This window comes from Nerophis lumbriciformis, linkage group LG06 (assembly GCF_033978685.3).
Source record: "Nerophis lumbriciformis linkage group LG06, RoL_Nlum_v2.1, whole genome shotgun sequence".
Classification (NCBI taxonomy): Eukaryota; Metazoa; Chordata; class Actinopteri; order Syngnathiformes; family Syngnathidae; genus Nerophis; species Nerophis lumbriciformis.
The window spans coordinates 757362-773821 of NC_084553.2; the positions used below are offsets into that span (position 1 = coordinate 757362).

The window sequence follows — 16460 nt, forward strand, 5'->3', positions numbered from 1 at the left end:
TTTCATTTCCTTTGTGTGTTTACATCTGTAAAGACCACAAAATGGCTCCTACTAAGCGACAGGTTTCCGGTTCATGAAAAGACGCAATCTCTCCATCCGCACACGGACTACTATTTCACAGCAACTGCCTAAAGACTTTCAAGAAAAGCTGGCTACTTTCCGTGCATATTGTAAAAACAAGATAGCTGAAAAAAAGATCCGGCCAGAGAACATTATCAACATGGACGAGGTTCCACTGACTTTTGATATTCCTGTGAACCGCACTGTGGATACAACGGGAGCACGTACGGTGAATATTCGCACCACAGGGAATGAGAAGTCATCCTTCACTGTGGTTCTAGCTTGCCATGCTAATGGCCAGAAACTTCCACCCGTGGTGATATTCAAAAGGAAGACCTTGCCAAAAGAGACCTTTCCAGCCGGCGTCATCATAAAAGCTAACTCGAAGGGATGGATGGATGAAGAAAAGATGAGCGAGTGGTTAAGGTAAGTTTACGCGAAGAGGCCGGGTGGCTTTTTTCACGCAGCTCCGTCCATGTTGATATACGACTCCATGCGCGCCCACATCACGCTGGTTTTTAATATATTATTAAAGTTTGACTGACCTATCTGACTGTTTTTTTGACATTCCTTTAGCGCAGTTAGATGCGGCTTATAACACGGGGCGGCTTATAGGTGGACAAAGTTTTGAAATATGCCGTTCATTGAAGGCGCGGCTTATAACCCAGGGCGCCTTATGGTGCGGAAAATACGGTAAATATCTGCCTCCGACACCATCTTCTCGCCATCTATGACAATACAAATGGACTTTATTGCAATAATCTCCCGCGGAGGCACATTTACCTCCGTGGTGTGCAGCAGTGCATCCTTCTTCTTCAGCATGTCCTCGTAGGCCAAGGCGCGGGGAGAGAAAGGCTTCAAATCCGCCTGGCAAGAAGACACGAGGACAGCTTTCACAAGTCATCCAATCCAATCCTCTTTATTGCAATCGCACTATTGACCACACAACTGTTTCCAGAGTGCTGCACATGAAGAGAAACGTTTCAAATAAAACAAATCAAATCAACTTTATTTATAAAGCACATTTAAAATTGACCACAGGGGTAGCCAAAGTGCTGTACAATGGGCAGGTTAAAAGATAATACGAGTAGTGAGCAAACACAACACAACACAAACAGAACACCATAAAAAATAAATAAATAAAATAGAATAAATTAAAGCTGCAAGCAGCATTGGTCGGGCCCGCATATTTGGCAGGTGCAAGTCCTAAGTGTCCCAATACTTTTGTTCAGTTTTCGTCATAAGTGTCCCAATACTTTTGTCTACTTTTAGTCCGAATTCTCCCAATACTTTTGTTTAGTGTACCTACCTTGTCTGCATTGTGTGGGCACGCTGGTGCTTCCTGCTTTTAAGCAGCCTTCTTGAAAAAACAGCAGCATCAGCGCAGCGGCTCTTTGAAGGGTCATAAAATGAAAACCGGAGCCGGTATTAAAACTCTTTCAATAACTTTTAATCAAAAGGGTTCAATCTCTGGGCTTCACGGTGGCAGAGGGGTTAGTGCATCTGCCTCACAATACAAAGGTCCTGAGTAGTCTTGGGTTCAATCCCGGGCTCGGGATCTTTCTGTGTGGAGTTTGCATGTCCTCCCCGTGACTGCGTGGGTTCCCTCCGGGTACTCCGGCTTCCTCCCACTTCCAAAGACATGCACCTGGGGATAAGTTGATTGGCAACACTAAATTGGCCCTAGTGTGTGGATGTGAGTGTGAATGTTGTCTGTCTATCTGTGTTGGCCCTGCGATGAGGTGGCGACTTGTCCAGGGTGTACCCCGCCTTCCGCCCGATTGTAGCTGAGATAGGCTCCAGCGCCCCCCGCGACCCCAAAGGGAATAAGCGGTAGAAAATGGATGGATGGATGGGTTCAATCTCTCTCCTGTGTTAGTTTGAAGCCGAAACAACAAACACGCTCAGAGGAGATAATGTTTGAAGAAAGGTGACCGGTTTTTACAAAAATGTTGTGTTGAAGGGGGAATAGCAAGCTTCTTGTAGATTTTTGCTGGGGGTTGTCAGTTTATGAAATGTAGGTCTAAGTGAGACCTACGGAGAGGATTTTGTTTCATGTCTCTCTGACCTTCCCAGTGGGAGTTACAGGCAGTTTTGTCATTTTTTTCTCCCGAGGAGCAGTTTTTTCTCCGTTTTATTCAAAAATTGCTCTAGAGTGCAATTTTTAAAATTGGGGTTAGGTTTTTTTATTAGATCACAATTTTTGCCAGTCCTGATGTGTGCGTTCAGTTTGGTGAGTTTTGAAGCGTGTTAAGGGGGTCAAATTACAGCTCAAAGAGGCAAAAGTGACTGTTTTTAGTACTTTTTTGTCTTGAAGGGGGAATTGCCAACTTCCTGTTGATTTCTGCCCGATGATATACAATTATGAAAACTAGGTCTAAGTTAGACCTACATAGAGGTTTTTGTTTCATGTTTCTCCAATATTCCTAGTGGGAGATATAGGCAGTCTAGTTTTTTTTTTTCCTAGGGGGCGCTAGAGCGCAATCTTGAGTTTTGGGGGGGGGGTTTTTATTAAAAGACAATTTTTGCAGGTCCTGATGGGTGGGTAAAATATGGTGAGTTTTGAAGCATGTTAAGTGGGTCAAATTAGTGCTCAAAGAGGCGGCGGAAGAATAATAAAGAAAGAATAAAACCTTACAAATTCAATAGGTCCTTATGTCCCATTGCATAAGGACTCCCTGTGGGAGTCCTTATGCAATGGGCCATGCGGGCCCTAATAAAACATAAAAACAGGTTCACAGCAGGTGTATTATGGGGCGTAAGTATGTTTTTAAGAGAGATTTAAAAACAGGAAGAGAGGAGGCTTGTCTAACACTCAGAGGTAGGTCGTTCCAGAGCTTGGGAGCAGCAACGGCGAAAGCTCTGTCACCTCTAAGCTTCAGCCTTGTGTCAGGGACCGTCAGTAGCAGCTGACCGGCTGATCTTAGGGATCGGGTGGGGCAGTAAGGCTGAAGGAGGTCGGAGAGATAGGTTGGCGCGAGGTTGTTTAGACATTTAAAAACAAATAAAAGGAGTTTAAAATTGATTCGATAACGCACAGGGAGCCAACAAGTAAAAAACTAATCAATAATCTAGTCGAAGACTAGATGTGACCAATCTAAGTCTAAGACTAGATGTGACAAATCTAAGTCTACGACTGGATGTGACCGATCTAAGTCTAAGACTAGATGTGACTGATCTAAGTCCAAGACTAGATGTGACCGATCTAAGTCTAAGACTAGATGTGACCAATCTAAGTCTAAGACTAGATGTGACCAATCTAAGTCTAAGACTAGATGTGACCGATCTAAGTCTAAGACTAGATGTGACCGATCTAAGTGTAAGACTAGATGTGACCGATATAAGTCTAAGACTAGATGTGACCGATCTAAGTCTAAGACTAGATGTGACCAATCTAAGTCTAAGACTAGATGTGACCGATCTAAGTGTAAGACTAGATGTGACCGATATAAGTCTAAGACTAGATGTGACCGATCTAAGTGTAAGACTAGATGTGACCAATATAAGTGTAAGACTAGATGTGACTGATCTAAGTCCAAGACTAGATGTGACCGATCTAAATCTAAGACTAGATGTGACCAATCTAAGTCTAAGACTAGATGTGACCAATCTAAGTCTAAGACTAGATGTGACCGATCTAAGTCTAAGACTAGATGTGACCGATCTAAGTGTAAGACTAGATGTGACCGATATAAGTCTAAGACTAGATGTGACCGATATAAGTCTAAGACTAGATGTGACCGATCTAAGTGTAAGACTAGATGTGACCAATCTAAGTGTAAGACTAGATGTGACCGATATAAGTGTAAGACTAGATGTGACCGATATAAGTCTAAGACTAGATGTGACCGATCTAAGTCTAAGACTAGATGTGACCAATCTAAGTGTAAGACTAGATGTGACCGATATAAGTGTAAGACTAGATGTGACCGATCTAAGTCTAAGACTAGATGTGACCAATCTAAGTCTAAGACTAGATGTGACAAATCTAAGTCTACGACTGGATGTGACCGATCTAAGTCTAAGACTAGATGTGACCGATCTAAGTCTAAGACTAGATGTGACCAATCTAAGTGTAAGACTAGATGTGACCGATATAAGTGTAAGACTAGATGTGACCAATCTAAGTCTAAGACTAGATGTGACCAATATAAGTGTAAGACTAGATGTGACAATGTAAAATACAAAAGCCAAAAGCAGTGAAGTTGGCACGTTGTGTAAATGGTCAATAAAAACAAAATACAATGATTTGTATATTGTAGCGTCCCAGAAGAGTTAGTGCTGCAAGGGGTTCTGGGTATTTGTTCTGTTGTGTTTATGTTGTGTTACGGTGCGGATGTTCTGCCGAAATGTGTTTGGCATTCTTGTTTGGTGTGGGTTCACAGTGTGGCGCATATTTGTAACAGTGTTAAACTTGTTTATACGGCCACCCTCAGTGTGACCTGTATGGCTGTTGACCAAGTATGCACCGCATTCAATTATGTATGTGTAAAAGCCGGACATCTCTACTAATAAGAACACAATTTGTAACTTACGACACAAAACTGACAAAAACCCCAAAATATCAAAATGTCCCCTGCATATTTTTGTATGAACTTCAGCTACTTTTTCATTACATTACATCTTTTTGCTCTTTTTTTCCCTTACATTTTTACTGCTGTTTTTTTTTTCTTCTTGACAACATGCTGTGGGCTTCCAAAACTGCACCGCACCTTGGACACCCCTCAACTAAAGCACCAAAATGGATATCCTCATTTGAGAATCCATATCGGAGCACAAAGAAGTGGTATTTCAGGATCTGCACATCACTACTTCTGGCATTGGATGTGAGGAACGCCACGCCGAAGCACACGTGTGCAACATACCGCCGCCTCAGTGAGGCCGATGAAAGCGGGACATCCAGGTGTGAGGACGCGGCGTGTCATAAATGTTATTATATATATATCATAGATGTTATTATATATATCATAAATGTTATTATGTCATAAATGTTATTATATGTCATAAATTGTATTATATATATCATAAATGTTATCATATATATCATAAATGTTATTATATATACCATAAATGTTATTATATACAGTATACCATAAATGTTATTATATATGTCATAAATGTTAATAAATATATCATAAATGTCATTATATATGTCATAAATGTTATATATATATATCATAAATGTTATTATGTCATAACTGTTATTATATGTCATAAATGGTATTATATATGTCATAAATGTTATTAAATATATCATAAATGTAATTATATGTCATAAATGTTGTTATATATATCATAAATGTTGTTATATATATCATAAATGGTTTTATATATATCATAAATGTTATTATATATGTTATAAATGTTATTATACATGCCATAAATGTTATTACGCATGTCATCAATGTTATATATGTCATACATGTTATTATATATGTCATTAATGTTATATATGTCATAAATGTTATTATATATGTTATAAATGTTATTTTATTTATGTCATAAATGTTATTATATATGTCATAAATGTCATTATACATGTTATAAATGTTATATATGTCATAAATGTTATTATACATGTCATAAATGTTATTATATATGTCATAAAAGTTATTATATATGTCATAAATGTTATTAAATATATCATAAATGTTATTATATGTCATAAATGTTGTTATATATATCATAAATGTTGTTATATATATCATAAATGGTTTTATATATATCATAAATGTTATTATATATGTTATAAATGTTATTATATATGTTATAAATGTTATTATATTTATGTCATAAATGTTATTATATATGTCATAAATGTCATTATACATGTTATAAATGTTATATATAACATAAAAGTTATTATACATGTCATAAATGTTATTATATATGTCATAAAAGTTATTATATATGTCATAAATGTTATTAAATATATCATAAATGTAATTATATGTCATAAATGTTGTTATATATATCATAAATGTTGTTATATATATCATAAATGTTGTTATATATATCATAAATGGTTTTATATATATCATAAATGTTATTATATATGTTATTAATGTTATTATACATGCCATAAATGTTATTGTGTATGTCATAAATGTTGTATATGTCACACATGTTATTATATATGTCATTAATGTTATATATGTCATAAATGTTATTATATGTTATAAATGTTATTATATTTATGTCATAAATGTTATTATATATGTCATAAATGTCATTATATATGTTATAAATGTTATATATGTCATAAATGTTATTATACATGTCATAAATGTTATTATATATGTCATAAAAGTTATTATATATGTCATAAATGTTATTAAATATATCATAAATGTAATTATATGTCATAAATGTTGTTATATATATCATAAATGTTGTTATATATATCATAAATGTTGTTATATATATCATAAATGGTTTTATATATATCATAAATGTTATTATATATGTTATTAATGTTATTATACATGCCATAAATGTTATTATGTATGTCATAAATGTTGTATATGTCACACATGTTATTATACATGTCATTAATGTTATATATGTCATAAATGTTATTATATATGTTATAAATGTTATTATATATGTCACACATGTTATTATATATGTCATTAATGTTATATATGTCATAAATGTTATTATATGTTATAAATGTTATTATATTTATGTCATAAATGTTATTATATATGTCATAAATGTCATTATATATGTTATAAATGTTATATATGTCATAAATGTTATTATACATGTCATAAATGTTATTATATATGTCATAAAAGTTATTATATATGTCATAAATGTTATTATATGTTATAAATGTTATTATATTTATGTCATAAATGTTATTATATATGTCATAAATGTCATTATATATGTTATAAATGTTATATATGTCATAAATGTTATTATACATGTCATAAATGTTATTATATATGTCATAAAAGTTATTATATATGTCATAAATGTTATTAAATATATCATAAATGTAATTATATGTCATAAATGTTGTTATATATATCATAAATGTTGTTATATATATCATAAATGTTGTTATATATATCATAAATGGTTTTATATATATCATAAATGTTATTATATATGTTATTAATGTTATTATACATGTCATAAATGTTATTATGTATGTCATAAATGTTGTATATGTCACACATGTTATTATACATGTCATTAATGTTATATATGTCATAAATGTTATTATATATGTTATAAATGTTATTATATATGTCACACATGTTATTATATATGTCATTAATGTTATATATGTCATAAATGTTATTATATGTTATAAATGTTATTATATTTATGTCATAAATGTTATTATATATGTCATAAATGTCATTATATATGTTATAAATGTTATATATGTCATAAATGTTATTATACATGTCATAAATGTTATTATATATGTCATAAAAGTTATTATATATGTCATAAATGTTATTATATGTTATAAATGTTATTATATTTATGTCATAAATGTTATTATATATGTCATAAATGTCATTATATATGTTATAAATGTTATATATGTCATAAATGTTATTATACATGTCATAAATGTTATTATATATGTCATAAAAGTTATTATATATGTCATAAATGTTATTAAATATATCATAAATGTAATTATATGTCATAAATGTTGTTATATATATCATAAATGTTGTTATATATATCATAAATGTTGTTATATATATCATAAATGGTTTTATATATATCATAAATGTTATTATATATGTTATTAATGTTATTATACATGCCATAAATGTTATTATGTATGTCATAAATGTTGTATATGTCACACATGTTATTATACATGTCATTAATGTTATATATGTCATAAATGTTATTATATATGTTATAAATGTTATTATATATGTCACACATGTTATTATATATGTCATTAATGTTATATATGTCATAAATGTTATTATATGTTATAAATGTTATTATATTTATGTCATAAATGTTATTATATATGTCATAAATGTCATTATATATGTTATAAATGTTATATATGTCATAAATGTTATTATACATGTCATAAATGTTATTATATATGTCATAAAAGTTATTATATATGTCATAAATGTTATTAAATATATCATAAATGTAATTATATATCATAAATGTTGTTATATATATCATAAATGTTGTTATATATATCATAAATGGTTTTATATACATCATAAATGTTATTATATGTTATAAATGTTATTATACATGCCATAAATGTTATTATGTATGTCATAAATGTTATATATGTCATACATGTTATTATATATGTCATTAATGTTATATATGTCATAAATGTTATTATATATGTTATAAATGTTATTATATTTATGTCATAAATGTTATTATATATGTCATAAATGTCATTATGTATGTTATAAATGTTATATATGTCATAAATGTTATTATACATGTCATAAATGTTATTATATATGTCATAAAAGTTATTATATATGTCATAAATGTTATTATATATGTCATAAATGTCATTATATATGTTATAAATGTTATATATGTCATAAATGTTATTATACATGTCATAAATGTTATTATATATGTCATAAAAGTTATTATATATGTCATAAATGTTATTATATATGTCATAAATGTCATTATATATGTTATAAATGTTATATATGTCATAAATGTTATATATGTCATAAATGTTATTATACATGTCATAAATGTTACTATATATGTCATAAATGTTATTATATATGTCATAAATGTGATATGTACCTCCTGCTTGGAGTGTGTCATCTCTGCATTCAGGGGATGAATGGTACGTTTGAGGGCGTTGTTTTGGTCCAGCAGCTCCTGGGTTTGTTGTCTCAGAGTGTGCAGTTGTGTCTGCATGCCTGCAAGAAGAAGAAGAAGAAGAAGCAGGTCTTCATCCATGGTCAACAAATTAGACTCTCCTTTCTCACTCCATCTTTCCATCATGCAGGACATGTACACTATCTCACACTGGCTTCATTGAGGGCCACATAGCAGCTATGGCTGCCCTCAGGGGCCCCAATAATACAAACAAGTCGCACCCACGGCCAAACTATGAAAAAAAATGCGACTTATAGTCCGAAAAATACGGTATATATTGTTGCATGTATTAGTCGCACCTGACTATAAGTCACAGTTATATACGTTATTTATACAGAAATATTTTGTAAATGTTTATTTACAAACCTTAATTGTTTCCAAACAGGGCAGTAAAACGGTCGATCAAACAAAACAGTAGTCAAATTTTAGAAGAAAAATATAGCATTCCATGTATTAGTCGCACCTGACTATAAGTCACAGATATATACGTTATTTATACATAAATATTTTGTAAATGTTTATTTACATACCTTAATTGTTTCCAAACAGGGCAGTAAAATGGCCGATCAAACAAAACAGAAGCCAGAAGCCAAATTTTAGAGAGAAAATATATTTTTCCATGTATTAGTCACACCTGACTATAAGTCACATATATATATACACGTTATTTATACATAAATATCGTGTAAATGTTTATTTACATACCTTAATTGTTTCCAAACAGGGCAGTAAAATGGCCGATCAAACAAAACAGTAGCCAAATTTTAGAAGAAAAATATAGTATTCCATGTATTAGTCGCACCTGACTATAAGTCACAGATATATACGTTATTTATACATAAATATTTTGTAAATGTATATTTACATACCTTAATTGTTTCCAAACAGGGCAGTAAAATGACAGACCAAACAAAACAGAAGTAAGAAGCCAAATTTTAGAGAGAAAATATTTTTTTCCATGTATTAGTCGCACCTGACTATAAGTCACATATATATATACACGTTATTTATACAGAAATATTTTGTAAATATTTATTCACGTACCTTAATTGTTTCCAAACAGGGTAGTAAAACGGCCGATCAAACAAAACAGAAGCCAAATTTTAGAAGGTAAATATATTTTTCCATGTATTAGTCGCACCTGACTATAAGTCACAGATATATACGTTATTTATACAGAAATATTTTGTAAATGTTTATTCAAAACAACTGGCAGCTTAGTCGCTCAAATGTTACTGTAAAATTGACGGTGATTTTTAACAACATATTACTGGAAATGGAAAAACAGTATCACTTTTTTTTTAATGATTCTGGCAACTGGCAATTTACCGTAAATAAAAAAAAATTAAATGACTTTTAAAAATACTCTCATGTGTACAATGTACAGTTTTCCACCTGTGATGTAAACCACACCCACTAGTGGTGCTCGCTACATGGTGTACCTGTAGTGGACGTGGAGGCGGGGCTACGAGTAACTTCCTGCTGCAGGCGTCGCAGCTCCGCCTCCAACTTGGCGTTCTCCACCTTCAAGGCCCTGAGAGCGCCCCTCCCCCGCAGGCTGTCAGAAGATGGCAGGTTGGCCGCTTCTTTTGGTTCTCTTTTGGCGCCGCCCTGCTGGCTGATGACTGCGATGAAAGGCAGAGACTTTATGGCGGCGTGGACAAATAAAAGGGAGAGGAGACGAGAGAGAGAGCGAACACTTACGTGGAACATCTTCTCCAAGGCTCCTGGAGCTCCTCTTCACTGACACTTGCTTCTTTAAGACAACACTGCTGGCTTTAGGAAGATCTACACCTCTTTGCTGCGGGGATTCTGATCAATGACACAACTCTGATCAATGACACAACTCTGATCAATGACACAACTCTGATCAATGACACAACTCTGATCAATGGCACAACTCTGATCAATGACACAACTCTGATCAATGACACAACTCTGATCAATGACACAACTCTGATCAATGGCACAACTCTGATCAATGACATAACTCTGATCAATGACATAACTGATCAATGACATAACTCTGATCAATGACACAACTCTGATCAATGGCACAACTCTGATCAATTACACAACTCTGATCAATTACACAACTCTAATAAATGACACCATTCTGATCAATTACACAACTCTGATCAATGACACAACTCTGATCAATTACACAACTCTAATAAATGACACCATTCTGATCAATTACACAACTCTGATCAATTACACAACTATAATAAATGACACCATTCTGATCAATTACACAACTCTGATCAATTACACAACTCTGATCAATTACACAACTCTGATCAATGACACAACTCTGATCAATGACACAACTCTGATCAATGAGACAACTCTGATAAATGGCACAACTCTGATCAATTACACAACTCTGATCAATGACACAACTCTGATCAATTACACAACTCTGATCAATTACACAACTCTGATCAATTACACCACTCTGATCAATGACACAACTCTGATTAATGGCACAACTCTGATTAATGGCACAACTCTGATAAATGACACAACTCTGATCAATAACACAACTCTGATCAATGACACAACTCTAATAAATGACACCATTCTGATCAATTACACAACTCTGATCAATGACACAACTCTGATCAATGACACAACTCTGATCAATTACACAACTCTGATAAATGGCACTACTCTGATCAATTACACAACTCTGATCAATTACACAACTCTGATCAATGAGACAACTCTGATAAATGGCACAACTCTGATCAATTACACAACTCTGATAAATTACACAACTCTGATCAATTACACCACTCTGATCAATGACACAACTCTGATTAATGGCACAACTCTGATCAATTACACAACTTTAGTAAATGACACCATTCTGATCAATTACACGACTCTAATCAATTACACAGCTCTGATCAATGACACAACTCTGATAAATGACAACTCTGATAAATGACACAACTCTGATAAATGACACAACTCTGATAAATGACACCGTTCTGATAAATGACACAGTTCTGATAAATGACACAGTTCTGATAAATGACACAGTTCTGATAAATGACAGTTCTGATAAATGACACAGTTCTGATAAATGACAGTTCTGATAAATGACACAGTTCTGATAAATAACACAGTTCTGATAAATGACACAGTTCTGATAAATGACAGTTATGATAAATGACACAACTCTGATAAATGACACAGTTATGATAAATGACAGTTCTGATAAATGACACAGTTCTGATAAATGACACAGTTCTGATAAATGACACAACTCTGATAAATGACACAACTCTGATAAATGACAACTCTGATCAATGACACAACTCTGATAAATGACACAACTCTGATAAATGACACAGTTCTAATAAATGACACAGTTCTGATAAATGACACAGTTCTGATAAATGACACCGTTCTGATAAATGACAGTTCTGATAAATGACACAGTTCTGATAAATAAGACAGTTCTGATAAATGACACAGTTCTGATAAATGACAGTTCTGATAAATGACACAGTTCTGATAAATGACAGTTCTGATAAATGACACAGTTCCGATAAATAACACAACTCTGATAAATGACACAACTCTGATAAATGACGCAGTTCTGATAAATGACACAGTTCTGATAAATGACACAGTTCTGATAAATGACACAGTTATGATAAATGACACAACTCTGATAAATGACACAGTTCTAATAAATGGCACAGTTCTGCTAAATGACACAGTTCTGATAAATGACACAGTTCTGATAAATGACACAGTTCTGATAAATGACAGTTCTGATAAATGACACAGTTCTGATAAATGACAGTTCTGATAAATGACACAGTTCTGATAAATGACACAGTTCTGATAAATGACAGTTATGATAAATGACACAACTCTGATAAATGACACAACTCTGATAAATGACACAACTCTGATAAATGACACAGTTCTAATAAATGACACAGTTCTGATAAATGACAGTTCTAATAAATGACACAGTTCTGATAAATGACACAGTTCTGATAAATGACACCGTTCTGATAAATGACAGTTCTGATAAATGACACAGTTCTGATAAATAACACAGTTCTGATAAATGACACAGTTCTGATAAATGACACAGTTCTGATAAATGACACAACTCTGATAAATGACACAACTCTGATAAATCACACCGTTCTGATAAATGACACAGTTCTGATAAATGACACCGTTCTGATAAATGACAGTTCTGATAAATGACACAGTTCTGATAAATAACACAGTTCTGATAAATGAAACACTTCTGATAAATGACACAGTTCTGATAAATAACACAGTTCTGATAAATGACACAGTTCTGATAAATGACACAGTTCTGATAAATGACAGTTCTGATAAATGACACAGTTCCGATAAATAACACAACTCTGATAAATGACACAACTCTGATAAATGACGCAGTTCTGATAAATGACACAGTTCTGATAAATGACACAGTTCTGATAAATGACACAGTTATGATAAATGACACAACTCTGATAAATGACACAGTTCTAATAAATGGCACAGTTCTGCTAAATGACACAGTTCTGATAAATGACACAGTTCTGATAAATGACACAGTTCTGATAAATGACAGTTCTGATAAATGACACAGTTCTGATAAATGACAGTTCTGATAAATGACACAGTTCTGATAAATGACACAGTTCTGATAAATGACAGTTATGATAAATGACACAACTCTGATAAATGACACAACTCTGATAAATGACACAGTTCTAATAAATGACACAGTTCTGATAAATGACAGTTCTAATAAATGACACAGTTCTGATAAATGACACAGTTCTGATAAATGACACAGTTCTGATAAATGACACCATTCTGATAAATGACAGTTCTGATAAATGACACAGTTCTGATAAATAACACAGTTCTGATAAATGACACAGTTCTGATAAATGACACAGTTCTGATAAATGACACAACTCTGATAAATGACACAACTCTGATAAATCACACCGTTCTGATAAATGACACAGTTCTGATAAATGACACCGTTCTGATAAATGACAGTTCTGATAAATGACACAGTTCTGATAAATAACACAGTTCTGATAAATGAAACACTTCTGATAAATGACACAGTTCTGATAAATAACACAGTTCTGATAAATGACACAGTTCTGATAAATGACACAGTTCTGATAAATAACACAACTCTGATAAATGACACAGTTCTGATAAATGACACAACTGATAAATGACACAACTCTGATAAATGACAACTCTGATAAATGACACATATATATATATATATATATATATATATATATATATATATATATATATATATATACATACATATATATACATATATATATATATACACATACATATATATATATTCATACATATATACACATATATATACATATAATGTATGCATGTATGCATGTATGTATATATACACGTATATATATATATATACATATATATATATATACATATATATATATATATATATATATATATATATATATATATATATATATACATATATATACATATATATATATATATATATATATATATATATATATATATATATATATATATATATATATATATATATATATACATACAGCTGAGACCACTGGTGGTTCCTTCCCTGGATCCTCTACAGTTTGCATATCAGCCCCATGTAGGAGTGGATGATGCTGTTATCTACCTGCTGCATCATGCTCACTCTCACCTGGATGGTGGGAGGGGCTCTGTGAGGATCATGCTTTTTGATTTCTCCAGTGCCTTTAACACCATTCAGCCAATTCTGATGAGTGACAAGTTGCTCAGGATGGGTGTCAGTTCATCCATTGTCTCCTGGATCACTGATTACTTGTCTGACAGGTCGCAGTTTGTGCGACTGGGGAGCTCCCTGTCGGATACTGTGGTCAGTGGTGTAGGTGCTCCACAGGGGACCGTCCTGTCTCCTTTCCTGGTCACCCTGTACACCTCAGACTTCCAGTATAGTTCCAGGTCCTGCCACCTGCAGAAATACTCTTGACGACTCTGCTGGGACGGGAATTGGAGTACAGGACACTGATCGCTGACTTTGTGGAGTGGTCTCAGGCCAACCATCTGCTCCTTAATGTGGACAAGACCAAGGAGCTGGTCATCGACTTCAGGAAGAGAGTGACCCCGGTGGAGCCTATCAAGATCCAGGGCCAGGAGGTGGCAGTAGTGGAGCAGTACAAGTACCTGGGAGTCCACTTGAACAGCAGACTGGACTGGAAGGACAACTGCAAAGCTGTTTACAAGAAGGGCATGAGCAGACTCTTTTTCCTGAGGAAGCTTAGGTCCTTTAACGTGTGTTGGAGATATTTTATCAGTCTGTTGTGGCCAGTGCACTGTACTTTGCAGTGGTTGGTTGGGGGAGCAGCACCAGCAAAATGGACTCAAACCGGATTGACAAACTGATCCGGAAAGCCGGCCAAACTATTATACCTGCATTGTCCTTTCCATCCTTACACTTTCCATCAATGTAACTGAGCTACTGTGTTGAACAATTCCCCTTGTTGTCATGTCTGTGTGATCATGTTTTTGTTTTGGTCATGTTCGGTTTTGTTTTTGGACTTTTTGTGCACTTTTGTTTTGTCACCATAGCAACCATTAGTTTTCACCTGTCACGTCACGCACCTGTTTTACATGTTGAGTCACGCACCTGTTTTCGTTAATCATGTCTATAGTATTTAAGTTCATTGTTTTCAGTTTGTCGTGCTGACGACATCCCCGCATTTATGCTCTGCACAGTTCTGACTCTTTTTTCATGTCCGTCGTTCACGCTGCTCCTTTTTGTCCATGCCAAGTAAGTTTTGTTTATTATTGCCACAGTTAGTGTTTTTTGTTGTTCATAGTTTTTGCCTTTGTGCAAGTATTTGGTTTCGTAGTTTGTTCTCCGCCATTGTGCGCGCCTTTTGTTTACTTCCTTTTTTTGTAGTTTAAATAAAAATGTACTCACATTCCCGTCTCGCCCGAGCCAACTTTCCGTTGCCTTCGAGAAAAACTAGACCCCAGGACCAAGTCAAGACACTTGTGGATCATTAAAGTTTGTCTAAGTCTAAGTCATACACACACACATATATATATATATATATATATATATATATATATATATATATATATATATATATATATATATATATATATATATATATATATATATATATATATACAGTATACATGCAGTATATATATATATATATATATATATATATATATATATATATATATATATATATATATATATATATATATATAAGTATATATATATATATACACATATATATATATATATATATGTATATATATATATATATATATAACTGTATACCGTATTTTCCGCACTATAAGGCGCACCTAAAAACCAAAAATTTTCTCAAAAGCTGACAGTGCGCCTTATAACCCGGTGCGCTTTATATATGGATTCATATTACCGGTAAGATTCATTTTCATAAAGTTTCGGTCTTGCAACTTCGGTAAACAGCCGC

At 32.9% G+C, this 16460-nt stretch overlaps 1 protein-coding gene across 1 annotated transcript in view; it reads right to left on the minus strand.

The window, feature by feature from the left end:
* The window catches only part of LOC133608239 (centrosomal protein of 89 kDa-like), a 150462-nt gene that overhangs the window by 119644 nt on the left and 14358 nt on the right, over window positions 1-16460 (minus strand). Inside the window, exons 6-9 of the mRNA XM_061963443.2 lie at window positions 10636-10743; window positions 10374-10556; window positions 8854-8972; window positions 844-927 (exon numbers count right to left, since the gene is read on the minus strand). Coding sequence (XP_061819427.1) covers window positions 844-927; window positions 8854-8972; window positions 10374-10556; window positions 10636-10743 — 494 coding nt within the window. The remainder of the gene's footprint in view (window positions 1-843; window positions 928-8853; window positions 8973-10373; window positions 10557-10635; window positions 10744-16460) is intronic.